At 49.2% G+C, this 19,857-nt stretch overlaps 1 protein-coding gene across 9 annotated transcripts in view; it reads left to right on the top strand.

Annotated features, from left to right (window-relative positions):
* The window catches only part of R3hdm2 (R3H domain containing 2), an 88,568-nt gene extending 72,817 nt beyond the window's left edge, over positions 1-15,751 (top strand). For 5 of the 9 annotated variants that reach the window (XM_051176110.1, XM_051176108.1, XM_051176107.1 and 2 more), the window contains 11 exons: positions 1,205-1,306; positions 3,256-3,498; positions 3,816-3,942; positions 4,042-4,202; positions 4,636-4,790; positions 6,198-6,289; positions 11,093-11,262; positions 12,225-12,372; positions 13,938-14,035; positions 14,353-14,437; positions 15,048-15,751. In XM_051176110.1, coding sequence (XP_051032067.1) covers positions 1,205-1,306; positions 3,256-3,498; positions 3,816-3,942; positions 4,042-4,202; positions 4,636-4,790; positions 6,198-6,289; positions 11,093-11,262; positions 12,225-12,372; positions 13,938-14,035; positions 14,353-14,437; positions 15,048-15,388 — 1,722 coding nt within the window. In that variant the 3' untranslated portion in view covers positions 15,389-15,751. The remainder of the gene's footprint in view (positions 1-1,204; positions 1,307-3,255; positions 3,499-3,815; positions 3,943-4,041; positions 4,203-4,635; positions 4,791-6,197; positions 6,290-11,092; positions 11,263-12,224; positions 12,373-13,937; positions 14,036-14,352; positions 14,438-15,047) is intronic. The other 4 variants (XM_051176114.1, XM_051176113.1, XM_051176112.1 and 1 more) reach the window with 1 other exon arrangement.
* Positions 15,752-19,857: the final 4,106 nt, after the last annotated feature.

The following is a 19,857-nucleotide window of genomic DNA, read 5'->3' as shown; positions in this document are numbered from 1 at the left end:
TCCCTTTTCCTTTACCCCTCTCCACACTCCTAGTATAAGCTGATATGAACACATGTCCTGAAGAATTGGGTTTCGACACAGTAGTGCACCCATGATCCCAGCACTTGGGAAGCAGAGGCAAGTGGACCTCTGTGAGTTCCAGTACAGCCAGAGCTACACAGAAAAACTGTCTTGAAAAACAAACAAAAACGAACAACAGCAAAAGAACTGGGTTTCAGGCCTGCTCTGTCATTTAGCTGTACGACAGGCAAGACATTTGATCACTCGGAGCCTTGTTTTTGCAGGTGGAGATGTTGCCTAGGGTTGAACCAAGACCCTTGCACTGCCAGACAGGCACTCCACTGAGTTGCAACCCCAGGTTGACCCTATTTTTACTGTTGGAATTACAAGCTGTCATGTCTCTAGGTATTTTTGTAAGGCTGTTGTGACACAGTTTGTAAATGTTATTTCCCGCTTCTTCCTTACCTTGCTCCTTGCTCCCTCTCTCCTCCCTCTCCTACCAGTGAGCTATGACTGAAGAATCGATGAGAAAATCCAAATGAGGAAAATATAATTCGTTGTGTAGAACATTGCATGTTGTCAATAAACAAATTCTCCTGCCTGAGGCTAGTGAAGGGATTGAGGGATAAAACCCACAGCTAATGTGGTTATATTTTACCCTGTTTGTTCATGAGGGCATTTTTTTCACACTGCTCTCACAGCGGGAAGAAACATGAACATCTCGGATCAAGAGGAAGCTGGGATGCAGCCTCTTCTGGGTGTTTGTTCCTTTTCTTCCCTCTAGAGGGAGATGTGTTTGTGGATGAGCACTTCCTCCAAGAAAATGCCCTTGGGTGACCCTTCCTACAAAAGTAGTGCAGCAGTGTATACAGGAATCCCTCAAGTGGGCATTCAGGAAAGTTTTGCTTGAAATCAGGTCACAGACCTTGGCCCTGAGAGTCCTGAGATTACTCCAAGAGCTGCACGGTTTGAGTGGTTAATGGGGCAGAGGGTACACTGGATCTCTTCTGATAACAGAGAGAGATGTGAAAGCCACAAGCTACCCCAGGCTTGGTGGCGGCGAAGCCTGCTCAGGGGTCATGTGAGTCATATGAACCGTCTTCTATGATTAACCTTGCTGTTCCTCCCTTTTCCCTCCCCATCTCTGCCCCTCCGCCTCTCCCTCACCCTTTTCCTTCTCTCATGCCTCCGTGCTGGCCCACAGCCAGTCCCGGCCCTGCAGCCCTCTCCGCAGCCTGTTCCGTTCTCTCCAAGCTCCTGTCCCCAAGTCCTCCTGCCAGTCTCTCCGTCCCAGCAGTACAACATGGTATAAACTCACCCCCCCCCGTCTTGTCCCTGTGTGGCCTGTGTCTGTGGGGTGTCTGGGCCAGTCTTTAGTGGTCTTGCAAGTATGTTGTGCTTTTGGAAGAGATGTTGAAAGCTGTATCTTGAGGGACCAGCACAGGCTGAACTAAATTCCAACCTGATGGCCTCATCACAGTGTGCCAATAGATCCGTGACTCTATGAAGACTTGCTGAAGTCCTGAGTGAAGTAATGTAACTAGCCGAGGCCCTCCTGCTCCGTTACATGTACCCTTTCTTTCCTGTGTTCCCAGTTTACTCTGTACAGGGTTGTTCTCTGGTCTCCTTTCATTGCAGACTGCTGGGGTCCCTGTTGTTAAAATGTTGTCTTACCCGTGTCACTGTGCCACATGCACAGTGTACACCATGTACACTGTCTGTAAGTGAATGTGGCACACAGACCTTCAGTCTCAGCACCTAGGATGATAAGACAGAAGGGTTGCCCTGAGTACAAGGCTGGCCTCAGCTGCACAGTGAATCCTAGTCCAGCCTGGGCTAGAGAAATACCCTGTCTCAAAAATACCAAAAGTAAATAAATTAAAATAAAAAGTCGCATGCATCCTAAGTATAAACCCTTTGCCAGTCTGACTTGCCTCATAGTTGATAACTCAGTGGTGCTGAGCCCTTACCTTTTCTACTTATGTTGGTCACACCTCTGCTTTTTCACCAGAATCCTTTTCCTCTTACCTCTATCTCCACTCTGAAAGTGCTGGAATACGGACCTCAAATTAATCTCACTCTAGTCTCTTGTCATCTATTCCTGACCAGTAAGGTAGCAACAGTTCCCTGGAAATTGAATGAAACAAGATGGCAACATTTTCTTTTGGTTTCCAGTATTTTCTTTTGCAAAAGAACTACTCTATGTGTGCATGTGTGTTTGTGTGTGAGTTACTGTTCAGAGAGTAAAACAGACCAGAGAGCTAAGAAACTGACCTGCCACTTGCAAGTGAGATGGCACACCCTCCCTTGTACGTAGGAAGGACAGCTGGGAGAAAGGTAATTACAGCACTGTTGAGTCAGTCTCTAGTGCAGCCGCCTCCCCGGCCCCCTCTCAGAGGTGAGAATTGGAAGTGGTTTCTGAAGGGCAGGAGAACTCTAGGCTAGTGTCAAAGAGCCAAGGTGGGAATAACCTCAGAAGGGAGCACAGAGGCAAGCCGCAGGTGTGAGCCCAGCAGTTAGCTCTCGGCTGTGGTGGCAGGCAGGCGCAGGCGCCTTCGCGTCCACAGTCTATGCAGGTGTTTCGGATGGCTTTATACAGACAAGGGTATAGCAAGGTAGAAGCATGAGGAGTACAGGAAACAGAAAGGTTCTTGTCTTTGTCCTGTATTCCTATAGGTAGGTAGAAGCTGTACCCTTTGCCCCCCTCTCCTGAGAGAGAACCTTGATGGTTGTAATCAGGGAAGCCCTTGTCGAATTCTGTAGAGATAACTGCTTCTGAACTTAGGCTTACACAGCTGTTCCATTTAAAACGGACACCCCTCCTGGCACAGAAGCAGGACTGTCCCCGGGGTCCATTGACCCTTTCACAAAAGACCATCAGAAAACACCTTATGATTTGTAACAGTATCAAGTTACAGTTATAAAGTAGCAACGCAATAATTTTATGGCTGAAGGAACTGTGTTAAGGGTCACGGTGTTAGGAAGGCTGAGAGCCACTGCGGTAGAACAGTGCACTTCCTGTCTCTGTGTTCTCTTTAGGGTTAACACATTTGAGACAAGGCCTGCATAGCTGAGGTTAGCCTAGAACTTAGTATGAAGCTGAAGCTAATTGTGGACTGATGAGCTTCCGACTCCCAAGTGCTGAGATTACACGTGTGTGCCACCACACCCAGTTTGTCTGTCTTTCTGTTTTGAAGCCAAATGTGTGAGGTTTGACACAGCTTCGGTCCTTAAAGTCCTCTCCTCTCTCAACAGGCAGATGACCTCAGCAACCCATTTGGACAGATGAGCCTTAGCCGCCAAGGTTCTACGGAAGCAGCTGATCCATCCTCAGCTCTGTTCCAGCCCCCACTTATTTCCCAGCATCCTCAACAACCTAGCTTCATCATGGCTTCTGCAGGACAGCCCCTCCCTACTTCCAACTATCCCGCCTCCAGCCATGCGCCACCTGCTCAGCCCGTCCTTCCACCCCAAGGCTACATGCAGCCCCCTCAACAGGTCAGCAGCCCCTTCCCTAGCCTTTGGTCACTGCTCCAGTTTGTTCAGGGTGACAGCCCTCCTTTCCTCTGTTGACACAGACCCGAAAGGATGCTACCCCCACTGCACACGTGGACAGTTACCATTCCACCAGAAGAGTTCCCTCCCGCACAACACAAGTCCTGACTTATTTCAAACTTGTATAGTCACCCTATAATTGTGAACTCAAAATATCTCCATTTACAAATTTCTGGTTATCAGCCCTGAGGCTTACAGTAATTTGCAGATGTTAAGACTGGATTAAAAAGACCTCTCACATCTATTTCCTCTGACCAAAGATCCAGGTTTCTTACTACCCCCCTGGACAGTATCCTAATTCCAACCAGCAATATCGACCTCTCTCTCACCCGGTGGCCTATAGCCCCCAGCGTGGTCAGCAGCTGCCTCAGCCATCTCAACAGCCTGGTAAGTAGATTTGCTGGTGTGGGAATAGAAGGGAGGCAGTTAGATCTGCGGGGGTGACCTCCGGAACACTTACACTGACAGCTTCTTACCCATCCTTAGGTCTGCAGCCCATGATGCCTAACCAGCAGCAGACGGCTTACCAAGGCATGCTCGGGGTCCAGCAGCCTCAGAACCAGGGCCTGCTCAGCAACCAGAGGAGCAGCATGGGAGGCCAGATGCAAGGCCTGGTGGTTCAGTACACTCCACTGCCTTCTTACCAGGTGTGTGTCCCCTGTGTTCGGGAAGGGCACCCGGTCCTTGTGAATCGAAAAGGACAACCTCTCGGGGTCATCAGACTTAAGATTCCAATACTGAGACCATCTTTTCTCCCTAGAACTTCGAGGGATGTTTTCTTCTCAAAGCAAACACAGACAGTTGAGAAGTCTTTAAACTGTGCTTTTCATACAGTCACATAAGGAGTGTGCACCCCGGAATCAGTCCAGAGGAGATCAGTGCTCTCTCCTCGTGTCTGGTGTCTGAGGTGGTGTGTGAAGAAGGGAGAGGTTTCAGTGTCTGTATGAGTGTTTGCTTTGGGCAGAGGAGGAGTACTGGAAGAGACCCTAAAAGTGGGAAGGGAGTTGTATTGGGCTGGTGATGAGCAGCCTGTGGGTGAGCTCGGTAAGCTGACCCCTAGTCATGCTCTTGTTCACCCAGGTCCCAGTGGGCAGTGACTCACAAAATGTGGTCCAGCCGCCTTTCCAGCAGCCCATGTTGGTCCCTGCCAGCCAGTCTGTGCAAGGAGGCCTCCCAGCAGGGGGTGTGCCCGTATACTACAGCATGATCCCACCAGCTCAGCAGAACGGCACAAGGTGAGGACTGTCAGAGAGCCGGGCCGAATCTCCCCTTGGCCTTCAGCAACTGCCAACTGTCCTTTTTTCTCCACTGGTCTAAGGGATGCAAGATTTAAGACCCCATTGGTGTCCTGGCACAGGTGCTGCCCAGCACTTGGGAGTCAGAAGCATTAGGGTCACAGCATGGTAGCCAGCCTGAGACTGGTGAATCCAGCCTCAGAATTGGGTGCTAGGGTTTGATGTTTATAGAGCTCAGCAGAAACTGCCTGCTTCCCAGACAGATTAGAATGACCCAGGTCTTGTTATTCAGTCAGCGGGACTCAGAGCTATGAGATAAGGGACTGAGCATCATTAAAAGAACCAGCTTTACAGTATACGTACATAGTTGTTTCTTACTGTAGAGAGAGGACAGATCATCGCAGAGAAAGGGATATCTTAGAAATAATCTAGCCTGCTACCTTTTTTTTTGTTGTTTCTTTCTATGTTTCTTTTTGTCTATTTGTTCTTTTGGTTTTTCCAAACAAGGTCTCACTCTGTAGACCAGGCTGTCCTCCAACTCAACAGATCCGCCTGCCTTTGCCTCCCATCTCTAGTTGATCACAGGCTGATCTCTGTGAGTCTACAGAGAAAGTCCCAGGACAGCCAGGACTGTTACACAAGAAACCCTGTCTCAAAATAAAATAAAATTAAATAAATAAATAAGTTAATTAATTAATTAAATGGATGAGATTCGAGTAGGATTCTTAACAAACCTACCCAAAGCCACACAGCTGGATAGACATGTGGCTGAAGTAGAATTGTATGTGTTCCTGTGTGTCTATCTCCAGTCTGTGTTTATCTGTCGTTTTATGTGTATATCTCCATGTTTTTGCTCCTGTTTGTCGTTAGGTGATACCCAGTGTTTATCACTGTGTTGTGCATCCTCAGGCATTCGCCCTTAGTAGCTTTACCCCTTTCTTCTAGCACTGTGGGTCTGACCCTGGCTTGTTTAGTACCTCTTGTTTGTAAGACCTCTGTATGTGTGCATATGTGTGTGCTTGGTGTTCCATACTTGGTGGCCTATCCTGTTGAGAATACCTGTGTGTGCATACACACATACATGTGTTTGTTGGTCCATCCTTTTTCTAAGGCCTCTGTATGTACTCAGGTGTTTTGTGTTCCATACTGCTGAGAAGAGCTTGTGCTGCTAGCGTCCCACATTTAGCACTGATTAGCAGCTTCCTAATTGAAAGATGATCAAGTACAAATATATATAATTAAGTTTGAACTGATCAGTGAATTTAGAAATCACATGGCAAATTGGTCTCGGAATGGCTTGTAGCTGCTGCTGCTTCCCACCGGGGAAGCTTAGGATGCAGCAGCTGTTTGCCAGGGGCCATGCCTCCCCCTGTGTCCCTTCACCCCTCCTTTCTTCTCATCTCCCAGCCCTCCTGTGGGGTTTCTGCAGCCTCCTGGCTCTGAGCAGTACCAGATGCCTCAGTCTCCCTCTCCCTGCAGCCCACCACAGCAGTACTCAGGTAAGAGGGTAAGGGATCTGGGGAGGGCTTGGGCACTGGCAGGGTCATACACTACTGAAGGGCTTACACTGTAAAGCGTTGGGGGTTCAGATGTGAGCTGTGACCTCACCACAGAGACCTAAGTCTTGATTTGAGTGTAGAGTGCATGCCTCGATCCTGACACTCAGCGGCTAATCTAGAAAGATGATGGTTCTGAGCTATATCTCTGGGTCCTTTGTTCTTTGTCTGTCTGAGTCCATGTGTACGTGTGTGGGTGTTTACACCAGTGCACTTGCTGTCGTAAACTCCTTACCTCCATATTCTGCACCCATTTACCCTTTAGACAGCTCTTTCTCTTTCTCTTGGGAAAGTGAAAAAAAAATTTTTGAGAAATGATTTTTAAAATGTCATGGATCTGCTTAGCAGATTTTGGTGTACATCCACATACATGTGATTTTGTTTGGTTTTTCGAGGCAGGTTTAGCCCTAACTGTCCTGGAAATCGCTCTGTAGAACCAGAGCTGGGCTTAAAGGCATGGGCCACCACTGCCAGGCCACTGTGATGTTCTTATTGTGACCACACCTGTAAGGGAATCTAAGACTCTGGTGAATGTCTTACCAGAGGCCATCATAGCCCTGGAACTGGAGCGCGGGTCCTTTTGACTTGGTGCCCTGTAAGCTTCATCTGCAGTGACAGATCCCAGGAGGCTTCGTGCACCCAATCCTTCTCTGCCCAGGGACTAAGTGGCTTTCCGCTGACCAGCTGAAGGTCCCGCTTCTGCCCTGCAGCACGCCAAGGGTGATTGCCCTTGTTTGCCTCCCTCTCTGACACTCCACACAGTACAGCTAAGGAAACTTCAGGGCTTTAGGGATGGAATCCCTTTTCTTCGTCTTTCTTCCCTGTTTTTTTTAGACTGGATTTCTGAATTGTAATTCACCCTCCAGCCCTCCCCATTCTGCTTTGCTTGGGGGACATTGTGCGCCCTCTTCTGGTGAGGGTGAGCCATTTGGCTGGTTTTCCCACTTAGAATGAAGTACTCACACTAAGGTTTTTTTATACTCTCATTGTTTGGTGTTTTGAGGCAATTACAGAATTACTGTTGCTCATAAGACATGATCTATGTCACCCTCAAAGTGCCATGACCTCTGGTGTCATCCAGACCAAACATGGGTTTCTTACAAGCTAAGGTTTTACGTTCATCCCCTTCCATTACATGAGTGAGTGGGCTCTCTTACTGTCTGCCCAGGGCACTTGGCCTTGGGATTCTCAGTGGAAGTTGTGGAAGCAGTGTACTGTGATGGTGCTGGGTGCCTCCCTGACCGTTAGGACCAGTGCGTGTTGTGTGTGAGGACGCGCTTGCACGTGTGTTGTTGGCATCCTGTGTGTGGTAGGTATGTCAGCATGCCTCTTTGGCCTCTGGTGATCTGCTGTTCAAATGTAAAGTATCTTTACATTGATCAAAACAAAGAAATAGAAAATGATTTTGTGTTACTCACTTGACCTAGTCTCTTATTTTGGACACCGGCAACATCAGAGAGCTAGGCTCAGAGAAGGAAGGGGTCCGGGCTCCCCAAGTCAGGGGAGTAAGGAAACCCTCGGCATCACCGGTTTTCCTTGCTGCTTTGGAGTTTCCCCAGCTGTATCTTCTTCTTGTTTAGGCTGATTCGAAACTTCTGACAGTACTTGTACCCTTCCCAGACGGTGGAGCCCTCTGCCCTACCAGTGCTAAGAGATGATATTCACGCAACAACTAATATTTAAAATTGTAAATACCTGCCCGTGGGAATTAAGGAAATTTTAAAAAGAAACAAGTGTTTCTTCTACTTTCTTTTCCAGTTACTGTTAACTGGACAGGAGAAGTCCACAAAAACCACCCTGTCACCTTCAGAGGACAGTCAGCCCGCCCGCCCTCCTGTCATGTAGCAGCATGGTCACTTTTCCAAAAATAAAGGCAGGGATTAGGATTGGCTGTTCCTGGAACAACTGTTGAGGTTTATTAATACCTTTTTGTAGACGTCCAGTTCACCTCGAGGCCTGAGCCTTAACTCTGCCACTGTAATGCTAGAGATGGCTGTGACTCCAGGGGACTGTGTCTCCCACTGAGAGGGCAGCTCTCAGGCCCCCTGAGCTTTACATGGGGGTTTGCTGGGGAAGATGCGCACACACGTGAAGTAAAAGTGAGTGACATGGCAGCAGGGTCACTGCAGTGCACAGAAATAGCCTCTCTCTCTCCCCGGCTCATCTCTCAGGGCTTTCAGAACTGAGAGTGTCCTTGTCCATTTCGCATTTCCCTCTCCCTTGCCAAAAAAAAAAAAAAAAAAAAAAAAAAGGGTGGGGTGGGGTGGGGTGGGGTGGGGTGGGGTGGGGTGGGGTGGGGAGCCAAGATACTGATTCTGTCCTGTAGTTTTGGCTTCATTTCCTTTCCATAGATTTTGGTGCCTGGTGATAAGGGAGAAGCCTGGTCAGTTTTCAGCCTTCTCTCTCAGTGAGCTAAGAAAAAAAAATCTAAACAAAAAGCGAAAACCAATTCTGCCAGACATAAATGTCATCTGCTTGTATTTATGTGGTTTGCTCTGCCCAATCGACCTTTCTGCCCAGGTTTAATGATGCCACTTAAAAAGCCATTCACACGTCCCCTCTCCTTTCTTAGCTCTCAAGCTGAAATTGATTTCCTTATTCGGTCCCCTTTTCTCTCTTCCAACCACTCTTAGCCAGCTCCTCTCCCTAGCCCGGTGATAAGGAGGCACTATCACTGGGCAGTGGAATTTCTTTTATTTTTTATTTTTTATTTTATATTTTTTTGCCATGTCCATTAAGAAGTGGGGACAATTCAGCAGTTAACAGCTGCCACCTGCTTTTGGCTCGAGGAAGAGAAGCATAAAATCCAGCTCATCACTTGGGTAGTGCTCTGTGTCCTCGGTTGAGTGAAGGAGCAGTGCTCCAGGCCAGAGGGGAGGAGAGTGTGGGGAGTGCAGATCAGAGGCTGCAAACTAAGACTCCTGGCAGTATTGGCTTTGTTGCGCTGGAACCAGACACAGTAACACAAGTGCTGTGTCCTCCTTCCTCGCCTTGAGCCCCCAGGAGCGCCACGTCTGCGTTGGTTTGAGGAGGTTGCCTCTGTCCTGACTGTGTTCTCTGACACATGCCCCACCTCTCCTAGCCCACGGCATTAGGCTCTGATCATGAGCTGCCTTCTACAAGAGTTGTAGATTTGATTGTGTGTGTGTTGGCCCCTCGAGATGCAATGAGGAGCTTGAATAAGATCAATTGCGTTGTTGTTGATAAAGGGTGTTGGCGTGCGTTGGGCTGGTAGGATGGAGAAACGAAGTGCCCAGAGCAGCTGTAGCAAGGGGAGTGTTGTTATGAATGTATAACACACAACTGTGGTTTCCACATTCATGAATACCCTATCCCCTTTGTGCAGGGGATAGGAAGATCCAAGCCTATTGCACTGAGAATCTGTGCTCTCTGATTTAATAAACCCTAGAGGCTGGGGTTCACACATGGGCCAGAGAATCGAATCAAGTAGCTTCTCTGTCTCCTGTATTGCTCTCTGAGACCTCCTAACGTTCCTCTTACTTTCCTATGACCAACACTATCTGAGCAAGCACTCCCCTCCCAGCATGGCTGGTACCCGGAAGCCATAGCATTTACCATCATAGTGGCCATGGCAACCTTGAAGTACCAAACCGTGAAAAGAGCAGTGTTGTAGCTTCTGAGCTGGAAATCCCAGTAACCCCATTTCTCTACCACCTTACATGCCAGCTCAGCCCCGGCAAGAATACAGCTGGAAAGTCAAAAGAAAACTTATCACGCTTTATAATCCCCTGTGTAGAACCAGAGCCCTACCTATTCCCCCATCAAACTGCTTCCCCCTGACTCTTTACCTTCTTTTTAACGCAAGGAAGACTGGATCCTTCCCAGTAGACCCTTCAGCAGGTTCTGAGCCCTGCCATCATCCTTCTGGCTACTCTCACTCAGAAACTCCTATTTCGGTTTTCCTTCCCCTACACCCTTCATCACCCCAGTATCCAGTGCAAGCATGAGGTGAGCTCTACAAAGCACTGGTTCTCTCCCAGCGTCTCCAGGGTAGAGTTTAAGTACCTTTCAGAATGCACCTCAGACTCCGCTCTCCACTCTTTGCTTAATGTCTGAGTTGCTAATAGATTGTCCTTTCTAGAAGGACAGTGACCAGGATTTTTTCCTGTGCGCTTAGTGTCCGTGTAAGGACTGACACAGCACATGTTCAGTGAGTGCTTGTCGACTAAGCTGCTTAGTAGTGGTCTTTCCTGCCCTGTGGTTATATCTTAGCACCTCATGCCTCCAAACCATGCCCTCTGTTGTGTTGCATCACGTCACCACTGGTGAAAAAGTACTTTGTAAGTTGCCTATAATGAAGCTGTGAGTTTCCATCTTCTCCAAATCAGTTAAGACTTTGCCGGTTCAGCCGCAGTCCTTACCCAAAAACCTGCATATACTTGAAGCCCTGCCCATGCCCCAGACATTTCAGCCATCTGACCTGGGTATTTAGCAATACTCAAGTTTGACAGAATGGAATAGTTTTCCTGCCAGTCATAACAAAATGCCCCAGCAGATGAAGGGCAGGAGAATATTGGCATCTGGTCTCATCTCTCTTGCACTCAAACTTCACTGGTTGGGGAAGAGTCCAAGGCCAGATCAGCAGCTGTCTCAGATCCCTGGCAGGACACAGTCGCAATGGCCTTGAAACAAGTGGGTGGGTTTGTTGCTGACTTTTCTGTTCACAGATAACTGTACTTCCAAATAGTTTGAATTCCCAACAACGGCTTTCTTCATACCACTTAGGAGTGTCAACTTCTGGACCAGGTGTGGTGCTCATGCAACTGAATGTCCCTAATGGACCCCAGGCCCCCCAGAATCCATCCATGGCCCAATGGAGTCACTGCAAATACTACAGTGTGGACCAGCGAGGTCAGAAGCCTGGAGACCTGTACAATCCTGATGGCGGCCCCCAGGTTAGTCCTCCAACCTTGTCTTGGAGAGGAAGGCCCAGATTCCCCTCAGGAGGAGTCTGTGTCATTGACTATGCAGCCCCTTTACAGTACCTCTGAACAAGAATAATGAAGTGTATCCTCTTCTCAGGGATCTAATTATCTAAGAGAGGAGACAGAACACATCAGAAGACCATGCTTAGAGTGTATTTAAAATGGAGGGTCCAGGGGTGAACGTTGCTCAGTGGTAGATCTTGTTGCTAGTACATATAAGGTCTGTGCTGGGGTAGGTGGTATCTAAAGGACAGTACCCAAGCTGGGCAGTGATAGTGCAGGCCTTTAATCCCATTCAGGACACAGCACTCAAGACACAGAGACAGTTGGATTCCTATGAGTTCCAGGACAGCCAAGGCTACAGAAAGAAACCCTGTCATGAATAAAAAAGAATACCCAAAGTTGACCTCTAGCCTCCACAAACATGCATATATACAAAGTGCAGGATAAGGGCCTAAACAATACTAAGATGGATGAATATTGGGGCATCCGGGAAGCTGGCTCCATAGAATACAAAGGGCCACCAGGTGATCAGACAGCCTCCACTCCAGACTTACCTCCAGGTGACCAAAGTCAGCACTTCCTTCCTTTGAAGAAAATATGCTCACGTTTAATAAGTCTGGTTTCTCCAATACTTTCTTTCAGCTGTGCCTCCCACACAGACGAGACAAGGGAATAGTTTATCAAAAGTGGGTATTAAGAATAGAAATGCAGGCTGTCAGGCAGGTGAGGGGCTCTTTGCTTACCTAGCACAGGTAAAGCCCTGGGTTTGATCTGGAGTGCTGGAAATAAGAACAGTAAACAGTACACAAACTAGGGAAGAAGAGAGTGTTCTCACAAGACTCCTTGTTACTTGAGAGTGGTGAATTGGATGGCATGGGACACACCAAAGGGTGTGTGTGGCCGGTGACACATGCTCTTGTCTTTCACAGGCCAACGCACAAATGGGCAGCAGCCCAGTCACATCTCCTACCCAGTCTCCAGCACCCTCTCCTGTCACCAGCCTCAGCAACGTCTGCACTGGACTCGGTCCCCTGCCTGTCCTCACGCCATTCCCCCGGCCGGGGGGTCCTGCACAGGGTAGGAACTTAGATGAAGGAGGGCTGCTGTGGAGCTCAGCATTCACATTCCATTCCAAGGTGGGAGATGAGACGGTCGCAGCGGGGAGGGAGGGTAGAGCTGGCACTGCATGTGACACTGCAGAGGACACCAAGCCTGCCCTTGCTGCTCTCACGTGGCTTACTCAGCCTCCTCCTACACACACCTGGTGTTTACTACCAGGTCGGTAAAGAGAGGAGGGAAGTTCATTCAACTTTCCATTCAACAGAAGAGCTGGACCAGAGAGATTCAAGTGTCAGAGCACTGTGGGGTTTGGCTAAGATTCTTTTAGCTGGGCATGCCTCAGGAGGCAGAGGCAGGCGGATCTCCCTGAGCTCAAGGCCAGCCTGGTCTACACAATGAGTTCCAGGACGGCCAGGGCTGTGTACCGAGAAACCCTGTTGGAGTGGGGGGGGGGTGTCTTTATAATTCTGTTATTAATGCGTGTGCCTGTGTGAGTTTACGTGTGCCTTGAACTGGGCCCCTGAAGGGACAGTAAGTGCTAACTGTGGACACTGAGTTTCACCTAAAACCCTTGGGTTTGAGTTTCAGGGCAAACTAGCTTTGTGATGTTGAACAAGTTACTTAAACTTAGACATAGACCTTAATTTTATCATCCATAAAATGGGGTAAGCATGTGTAAGATGGAAATAGTCTTACTGCTTTTGCTTTGTCTATTACAAGTAAATGAGATAGATGTTTAAAAATTTTTAAATGCTCCAAAATAAATTATTTTGTGAGTAGTAAGCAACACAATACTTAATATGTCTACAAGTGCTTTACATGCCATGTTTGGTGATCCATCCAACAGCACCTAAGAGAGGAATTCCCCAGCTTCGCATTTCTAGCTACAGAGCCAATGTTTTTGCCTGGCATCGGGCTCTAAGTGTGTGTGCTCTTGTCCACCACTCTGCACTGCCTCTCTCATGGGTCTTAGTAACTCCCATTATGCCAGCCTGGCCCCTGTCTCCCAGGTGCTAGGATAATAGGCATTTACCATTACACCTAACTCTTCCCTGGCCATTTACAGAGCGTCTGTGATGGCCAGAACTCAAAGGGATCTGAAAGTACTGCTGAGAGTTTAGGAAGAGATACAGGTCTTTGTTTTGTCTTATTTTGTTGTTCTGAGACAGGATCTTACTATGTAGCTATGGCTGTCCTGGAACTCCCAATATAGACCAGGCTGACCATGAACCTACAGAGGTCTGCCTACCTCTGCCAAATGCTGAGATTAAAGATGTGTGCTACCACATAGGAGTACAACTTTTCAAGATAGAGTTTCTCTGGGCAACACCTCTGGCTGTCCTATAACTGACCTTGAACTCACAGAGAGCCACCTCTGTCTGCCTCCCAAGTGCTGGGATTAAAGGTGTGCACCTCCACCGTCTGGCAATAGTATAACTCTTAAATTAGTTACATAGACACTCCCATCATAGAAAAGGTAGGAGCAGTATGTGTATTGTTGCTATTTATCTCCATAGCCTCTTGAAATCTCATAATGGACACACTGTGAGACTCAAGCTCCTAAAACACCTGTTCTTCCCTAGGTGATGGGCGATATTCCCTGTTGGGTCAGCCATTACAGTATAACCTGTCCATCTGCCCTCCCTTACTGCATGGCCAGTCAACTTACACGGTGCACCAGGTAAGTGTGTGCCACCATCGGCCTTGGGGCCACAGACTCCCCTTCTCATATGGTCCCGTCTGTGAGCCATCTGCTTCAAGCAGCTGGTGGACTCAGGAGAAAACACAGAATGGGCGCAGCATAGAGTTTTACTCCCTGCTGTGCTCATGACTCCCACCTCCGTGGGAGAGGAAGAGGTTTTACGTATTAGTTACCACTCCTGGGGCAACCTAACTCCATGGTGAGACAGGGCCCTCGGGGTGGGGTGCTGCCCCTCGGCTTCTAGGGCAGACACTGGGACACGAGGCAGTAAATGCTCCTCACTTGGGATGTTAAAGGGACAGAGTGGATTGAAGCACGGAAACAGAGGCAAGAGACAGGCACTCAAATCCGCCTCCACTGACCTGGGGACAGCAGATGTCGGTGAGTAGCTGGGCTCCTGACCCGGGAGGAAACGCCCTTCATTGCCTTCCCAGTGGAGTGGGGAAGCTAGCGTGGAGTGGGTAAATGCATGTCTTTGCTCACAAACAAGCAGAAGGTAGTGAAGCATGCCTGAGGTAGACAGACCACCATAGACCTTTGTTATAGCACAGTGATGGGAGTGGCCGTGCCCTCGGGAAGCAGTCCCCTAATGTAGGGCTTCTCCCTTTGGTCATCCTAGACCTGATTTGGGGGTTGGAGAGCATGAGAGAGGAGCTTTCTCCCACAGGCCTTCCATGCCGGGCATGTAGTCTTTGAACTACACACCCAACAGCTGTTGACGCCCTGTGAAGGAGGGCAGTTATCACTGCCCAGATCAGACACCCAAAGTTCTAACCCTCAGTCCCTCTTATTTATGTCTCTGGGCTAGAGAGAGGAGGGTTCCGTGTCTTTCTGACTGCCCCACCCCACCCCACCCCGTCTCCATGGGGATAAGTTGGGTTGATTTGGGGAGTTAAATGGGGAAGGTGGGGCTTTATTGTCAGGCTCTACCGGGCCACCGTTCGGTCCTTGCCCCGTGTCTCACCAGTCTTCACCTCCCCTCCCCTTTCAGTGCTGGGGAGGGTTCTGGAGGTGACAGACCTCCCTGAAGGGATCACCCGTACAGAGGCAGACAAACTCTTCACCCAGCTTGCCATGTCTGGTGCCAAGATCCAGTGGCTTAAGGATGCTCAGGGGTCGCCTGGTGCAGGTGGAGGGGACTACCGTGGCCCTGCTGAGAATGGCCGGCACTCGGACCTTGCTGCCTTATACACTATAGTGGCTGTGTTCCCCAGCCCGCTGGCCGCCCAGAACGCCTCCCTTCGCCTCAACAACTCTGTGAGTCGCTTCAAACTTCGAGTGGCCAAAAAGAACTACGACCTGAGGATCCTGGAGCGAGCCAGCTCCCAATGAATGGGGGAGGGAGGCTGGTACAGTAGGAGTGGGGGCCGAGGCAGAACTGGGCCGGAGTCGACCACCTCAAGGCTGAAGAGAGAAGCAGAGTCTCACACTGGCACGGGACTCTTTCCACTCCCTTGCCATGGTCCCTTTCCCCTGCAGCCCCCTTCAGTTTCCTCCTTCCCATCCTCTTCTGCCATTTTTTTAAATCTCCTCCCACCATGGAATTAATTTCTTTCATATTTTTTGGTCAAGTAGAATTGAAAGGGTCCCACACTCCCCCTTCCCCCATTTCCGCACCTTCCAGCCTCCCTCTCTGGTCTTCATGAATATATTTATATGGACAGAATTAAGAAAAGTAAATTGATTTCCCCATTCTCTCACTTCCCCCATCTTGTCTCCCCAAACCCCACAGAGTTAAAACTTGGGACCCCCATCCCCAGAACACTGTATATTGTTTGTTTGGGGTTTGTGCCACAGTAACAGACACAGTATTCAATTGCACATACAGATGTTTGCTGGGTGTATTCACTGTACATTTTATTTAATCTGGTTTTTTGTTTGTTTGGGAAGTTACTGGGGGGAGGTTGGTTTTGTTTATAAATATAAAAAAAGCAAAAACCTGTCACTGGGCATCAATCACTGTCTCTGTTGACGATTGGTGTGGGTGTGAGTGGGATTACAGGCTCTGAATGGGTCCAGTTCCACAGTTGCTGGAAGGTTTCTATAGGTTAGGGAGATTTCCTTCGCTTGTGCACATAGCTTTTCCTAACCTTTTCTTTCTGGCCCCTCCCCTTTCCTATATACAATTCTCATAGTTGCTGGGTCTGTGCTTCTCAAACTGCAAACTGCTCCTCAGCTGTGGGCTTTTGTGTCCCTATCAGAGATTTCCTTCTTGCCCATTAATTCTGCCACTCACTGTAGCCTTGCTATTGAGCTGGGTGAGTCACGTCCAGAACTGAGTCGAGATGCTGCCCTCCTTTCTGTCCATCTAGTCCTCTGAAACACCCTTCAGGGTGTGGACATTGCACCTTCAACCCTAAAAGCAGAGAGTCGGCTTCTTGGTGCAGACACGTGTGAATGTTGCTTCGACAAAACCAACTGCAGTGCCGGCTGTGTCACATAGCACGCTTACCTGTCCTTGTCCAGCTTGCAAGGTGGAGTTGCCTGGCGGCTCTTCGTGCCCTCTCAGTGCTGTGGCCTGACAGAGCAGGGGCAGTAAAGAGCCCTCAGCACTCCCTTTTCCCTTTCCCTGTGTGTGTGTCTGTTGTTGTTTCGAAGCAGGTCTGTGGATGTGAGCGTGATGGCTCATACCTTCCTTTAATAACAGTACTGAGGAAGCAGTCAAGCAAAACTCTTGAGTCCAAGACTGGCACGCACATAGCAAGTTCCAGAACAACCAGGGTTACCCGCTGAGACTTTCTTACAAACAAACAAAATCACTCAGCTACAACCTTGCCTTTGCTCTCCTCCGTGTGATCACCCACAGATAGAGAAAGCTGTACCCCTGAGAACGCAGCCATCCCATAGGCCTGTGCTGAGCTGTCAGGATTGAGAAGTAGAATTGTAATTAAAAGGATGAAAAGCTACCAGGTGGTGGCGGCTGTGGTGGTGCACGCCTTTAGCTCCAGCACTTGGGAGGCAGAGGCAGTCAGATCTCTGTGAGTTCAGGGCCAGCCTGGTCTACAGAGCGAGTTCAGGACAGCCAGAGCTACACAGAGAAACCCTGTCTCAACACTCAAATGAATAGATAAACAAGGGTAAAGCCGTACCGGTTGTCTGTCTTCTAAAGGACACAGGTCTCATGAGGTAAGGAAACATTATTTACAGATGATAGAAACTCACTCCATGGCCCTCAGAGTGGCTCAGTGGGTAAATGCTGACTGCCGAGCCTGGCAACTGGAGTTTGATCCCACAACAAGGGAAAAGCTGACTGGTAAGTTGTCCTTTGGTCACTAATCACATGAGGGGACATGCACCAAAAAATATGCAGCATATAGTTAATGTATTTAAATGTGTTTTTAAAAATAAATCTCACTATAGAAGGTAGCTGTGGGCCAGAAAGGTTGGTTAATGGTAGTAGAGGGGCTTGTGTGCAAGTGTCTGGAGCCCACAAGGTCGAAGGAAAGGACTGACTGTAGGAGTTATTCTCAGACTGCACACACCTGCACTCACACATACATTCAGAAAGAAAAAAGACCACAGGCAGCTCTAACCTTCCCAGGGTTGACTAAACTTTCATCTGCACCTTAGACCTCTGGTGCCAGCGGCCTCCCACCCCCACCCCCGTTTTTTTGAGGCAGGGTTTCCTCTGTGTTGTCCTGGAACTCAGGATGCAGACCAAGCTGGGCTCCAACTCAGATCCGCCTGCGCCCCGAGTGCTGGGATTAAAGGTGTGCGCCAGCACTGCCCAGCTAAGATTTATTTTTATTTTCTGTATACAAGTGGTTTACCTACATGTATGTATGTGCACTGTGTGTGTGCCTGATGCCTGCAGAGGTCAAAAAGGGTGTAGAGCCTCTGGAACTAGAGATGCAGCCAGTGTGTGGGTGCTGGGAACCGACCTGAGTCTTCTGGGTAAGAAGCCGTCTCTCCAGCCCCATAGCTTTTGGGTTTGGCCACCATCTTTCTCTTCTTGAGGATGGAATTCTACAGGAGCAAGGAGAAAGATGCTCTGTGCACTTGGGAGTGAGTCAGGTAGGGGCACACACCCACTCAGCTCCCCGCCCTTTCCTGGCCCAAAGTTTTGGGGTTAGCCAGACATGGTGGCACACACCTTCAATCCCAGCACTCAGGAGGCAGAGGCAAGCCGATCTCTGTGAGTTCCAGGCCAGCCTGGTCTACAAGAGCAAGTTCTGGGACAGCCAGGGCTACACAGAAAAACACTGTCTCAAAAAACAAAGGAAACAAAACCCAAGAAAGTGAGTGAAGTGAGCCCAGGGAGGGTAGAATTGAAAAGGTTCTTTGAAAGTTAAGGGGAAAGGTATAGAGCATAAATGTAAATCTCGTGAGTGAGTAGGGGGACAGAAGCCCCTTTCCTGCTGGGGTTCTAGCTTGGTGGTCAAACACATGGTCAGCATGGCAAACCCTGGCTTCAGTCCTTGGAGTGGGGTAAGGTGCTACAGTATTGGGTAGAAAATGCCCCTGATGAGCTAATACACTTCAGAGCGTATACACTCTGAAGAGCAGGGGGGGGGGCGGGGGGGAGGAGTCAGGGCCCAGCCCTGCCTCAGACCTCCTGGTTCCAATTTCTGCCTGTCAGCTGTGCTCCAGCTGTCCACTGTCCTCCAGCCCTGTCATTTCAGCTCCGCCACCATGGTGAGGGGCTAGGAGGCCTACCAACACTGTCTGAATAGCTGGCGTGAGCCCAGAAGGTACTGGGGGCTTAGCCTTGGAGGAAGAGGACGAGCCCTCCCCCAGCAATACCATCGAGGTCTTAGGGGCTACCTCTCTCCACACTGAACTGACTTAGGGAGTCTCCAAAGTAAGTCATCTCTTCATCTTTCACATCCTGTGTGTTCAGCTTCTTGTTTCTGTCCTTATCTGTGAGTAGTTTGAATTTTCCAAGTGAAACTGTTGCACTTGAGTCAGGATTGGAGGTGGGATGGATAGGCTGCCGTGGGGTCCAGGGAATGGGACAGGAAGGGAAGGAAAGGCTCATGTTACTCTGAAAACCAAAATAGCAGAGACCTGAGGCAGGCCAGGACAGAGCTAGGCACAGGGCCCCCAAGGCTCAGGGGAGGGCAACTCTCAGGACACACCTTCATACATGTAGACAAGGACACGGGTTAAGCCTGAAGCCGTGAGAAGGTGTATATTGCATCAGTCACAAATACATGTAAGACGGTGGCTCTCAGTGTGTGAGTGGTCACATGTCAGATCCCCTGCATATCAGACATTCACATTACAATTCATAACAGGAGCAAAATCACAGTTATGGAGCAGCAACGAAATAATTTTACGGTTGGGGAGGGGGTCATCACAACCTGAGGAACTTTGCTAAAGGGTCGCAGCTGCAGGGAGGCTGAGAACCACTGATTTAGGAGAACCCTTCCTTGAGCAGCATACTGGGTTCCCCCAGAGCTCCCCTTGGAGGTGCAGCAGGGATACAGGAGCAGAAGAACAGGCAGTTGGGGATTAGATCTCATTGTGGGCTCCAACCTCTTGCAGGATGACAGAAAAGAAGGCATTGGAGTCCCCTAAGCCCCCCTTCCCAACAGAGACTCCGAAAGGTGGGGTGAGTGCATTTGTGGTCGCTGGGCAGAGGTGTCAGAGGGGCTGGGAAGCCTTCACTTCGTGGTGAAAAGTGCTCCAATAGATCCCCTTTGTGTATGGCTCCTTTGTTGTTGGGTTAGCCAGCACTGGCAGCCCCAATCCACTAATCAAGGGCATTGCTTTCCCATGTTAGAAAAAGCAAGAAAGTGGCCGTCCTTTAACACTGAGTTTCCTTCACCCCTCCCCACCCCACCCCACCCTCAGCTCGG

Source organism: Phodopus roborovskii, unplaced genomic scaffold (assembly GCF_943737965.1).
Source record: "Phodopus roborovskii unplaced genomic scaffold, PHOROB, whole genome shotgun sequence".
NCBI lineage: Eukaryota > Metazoa > Chordata > Mammalia > Rodentia > Cricetidae > Phodopus > Phodopus roborovskii.
Note: the sequence above shows the minus strand (reverse complement) of the source record. Positions and strands in the feature narration are given on the sequence as shown.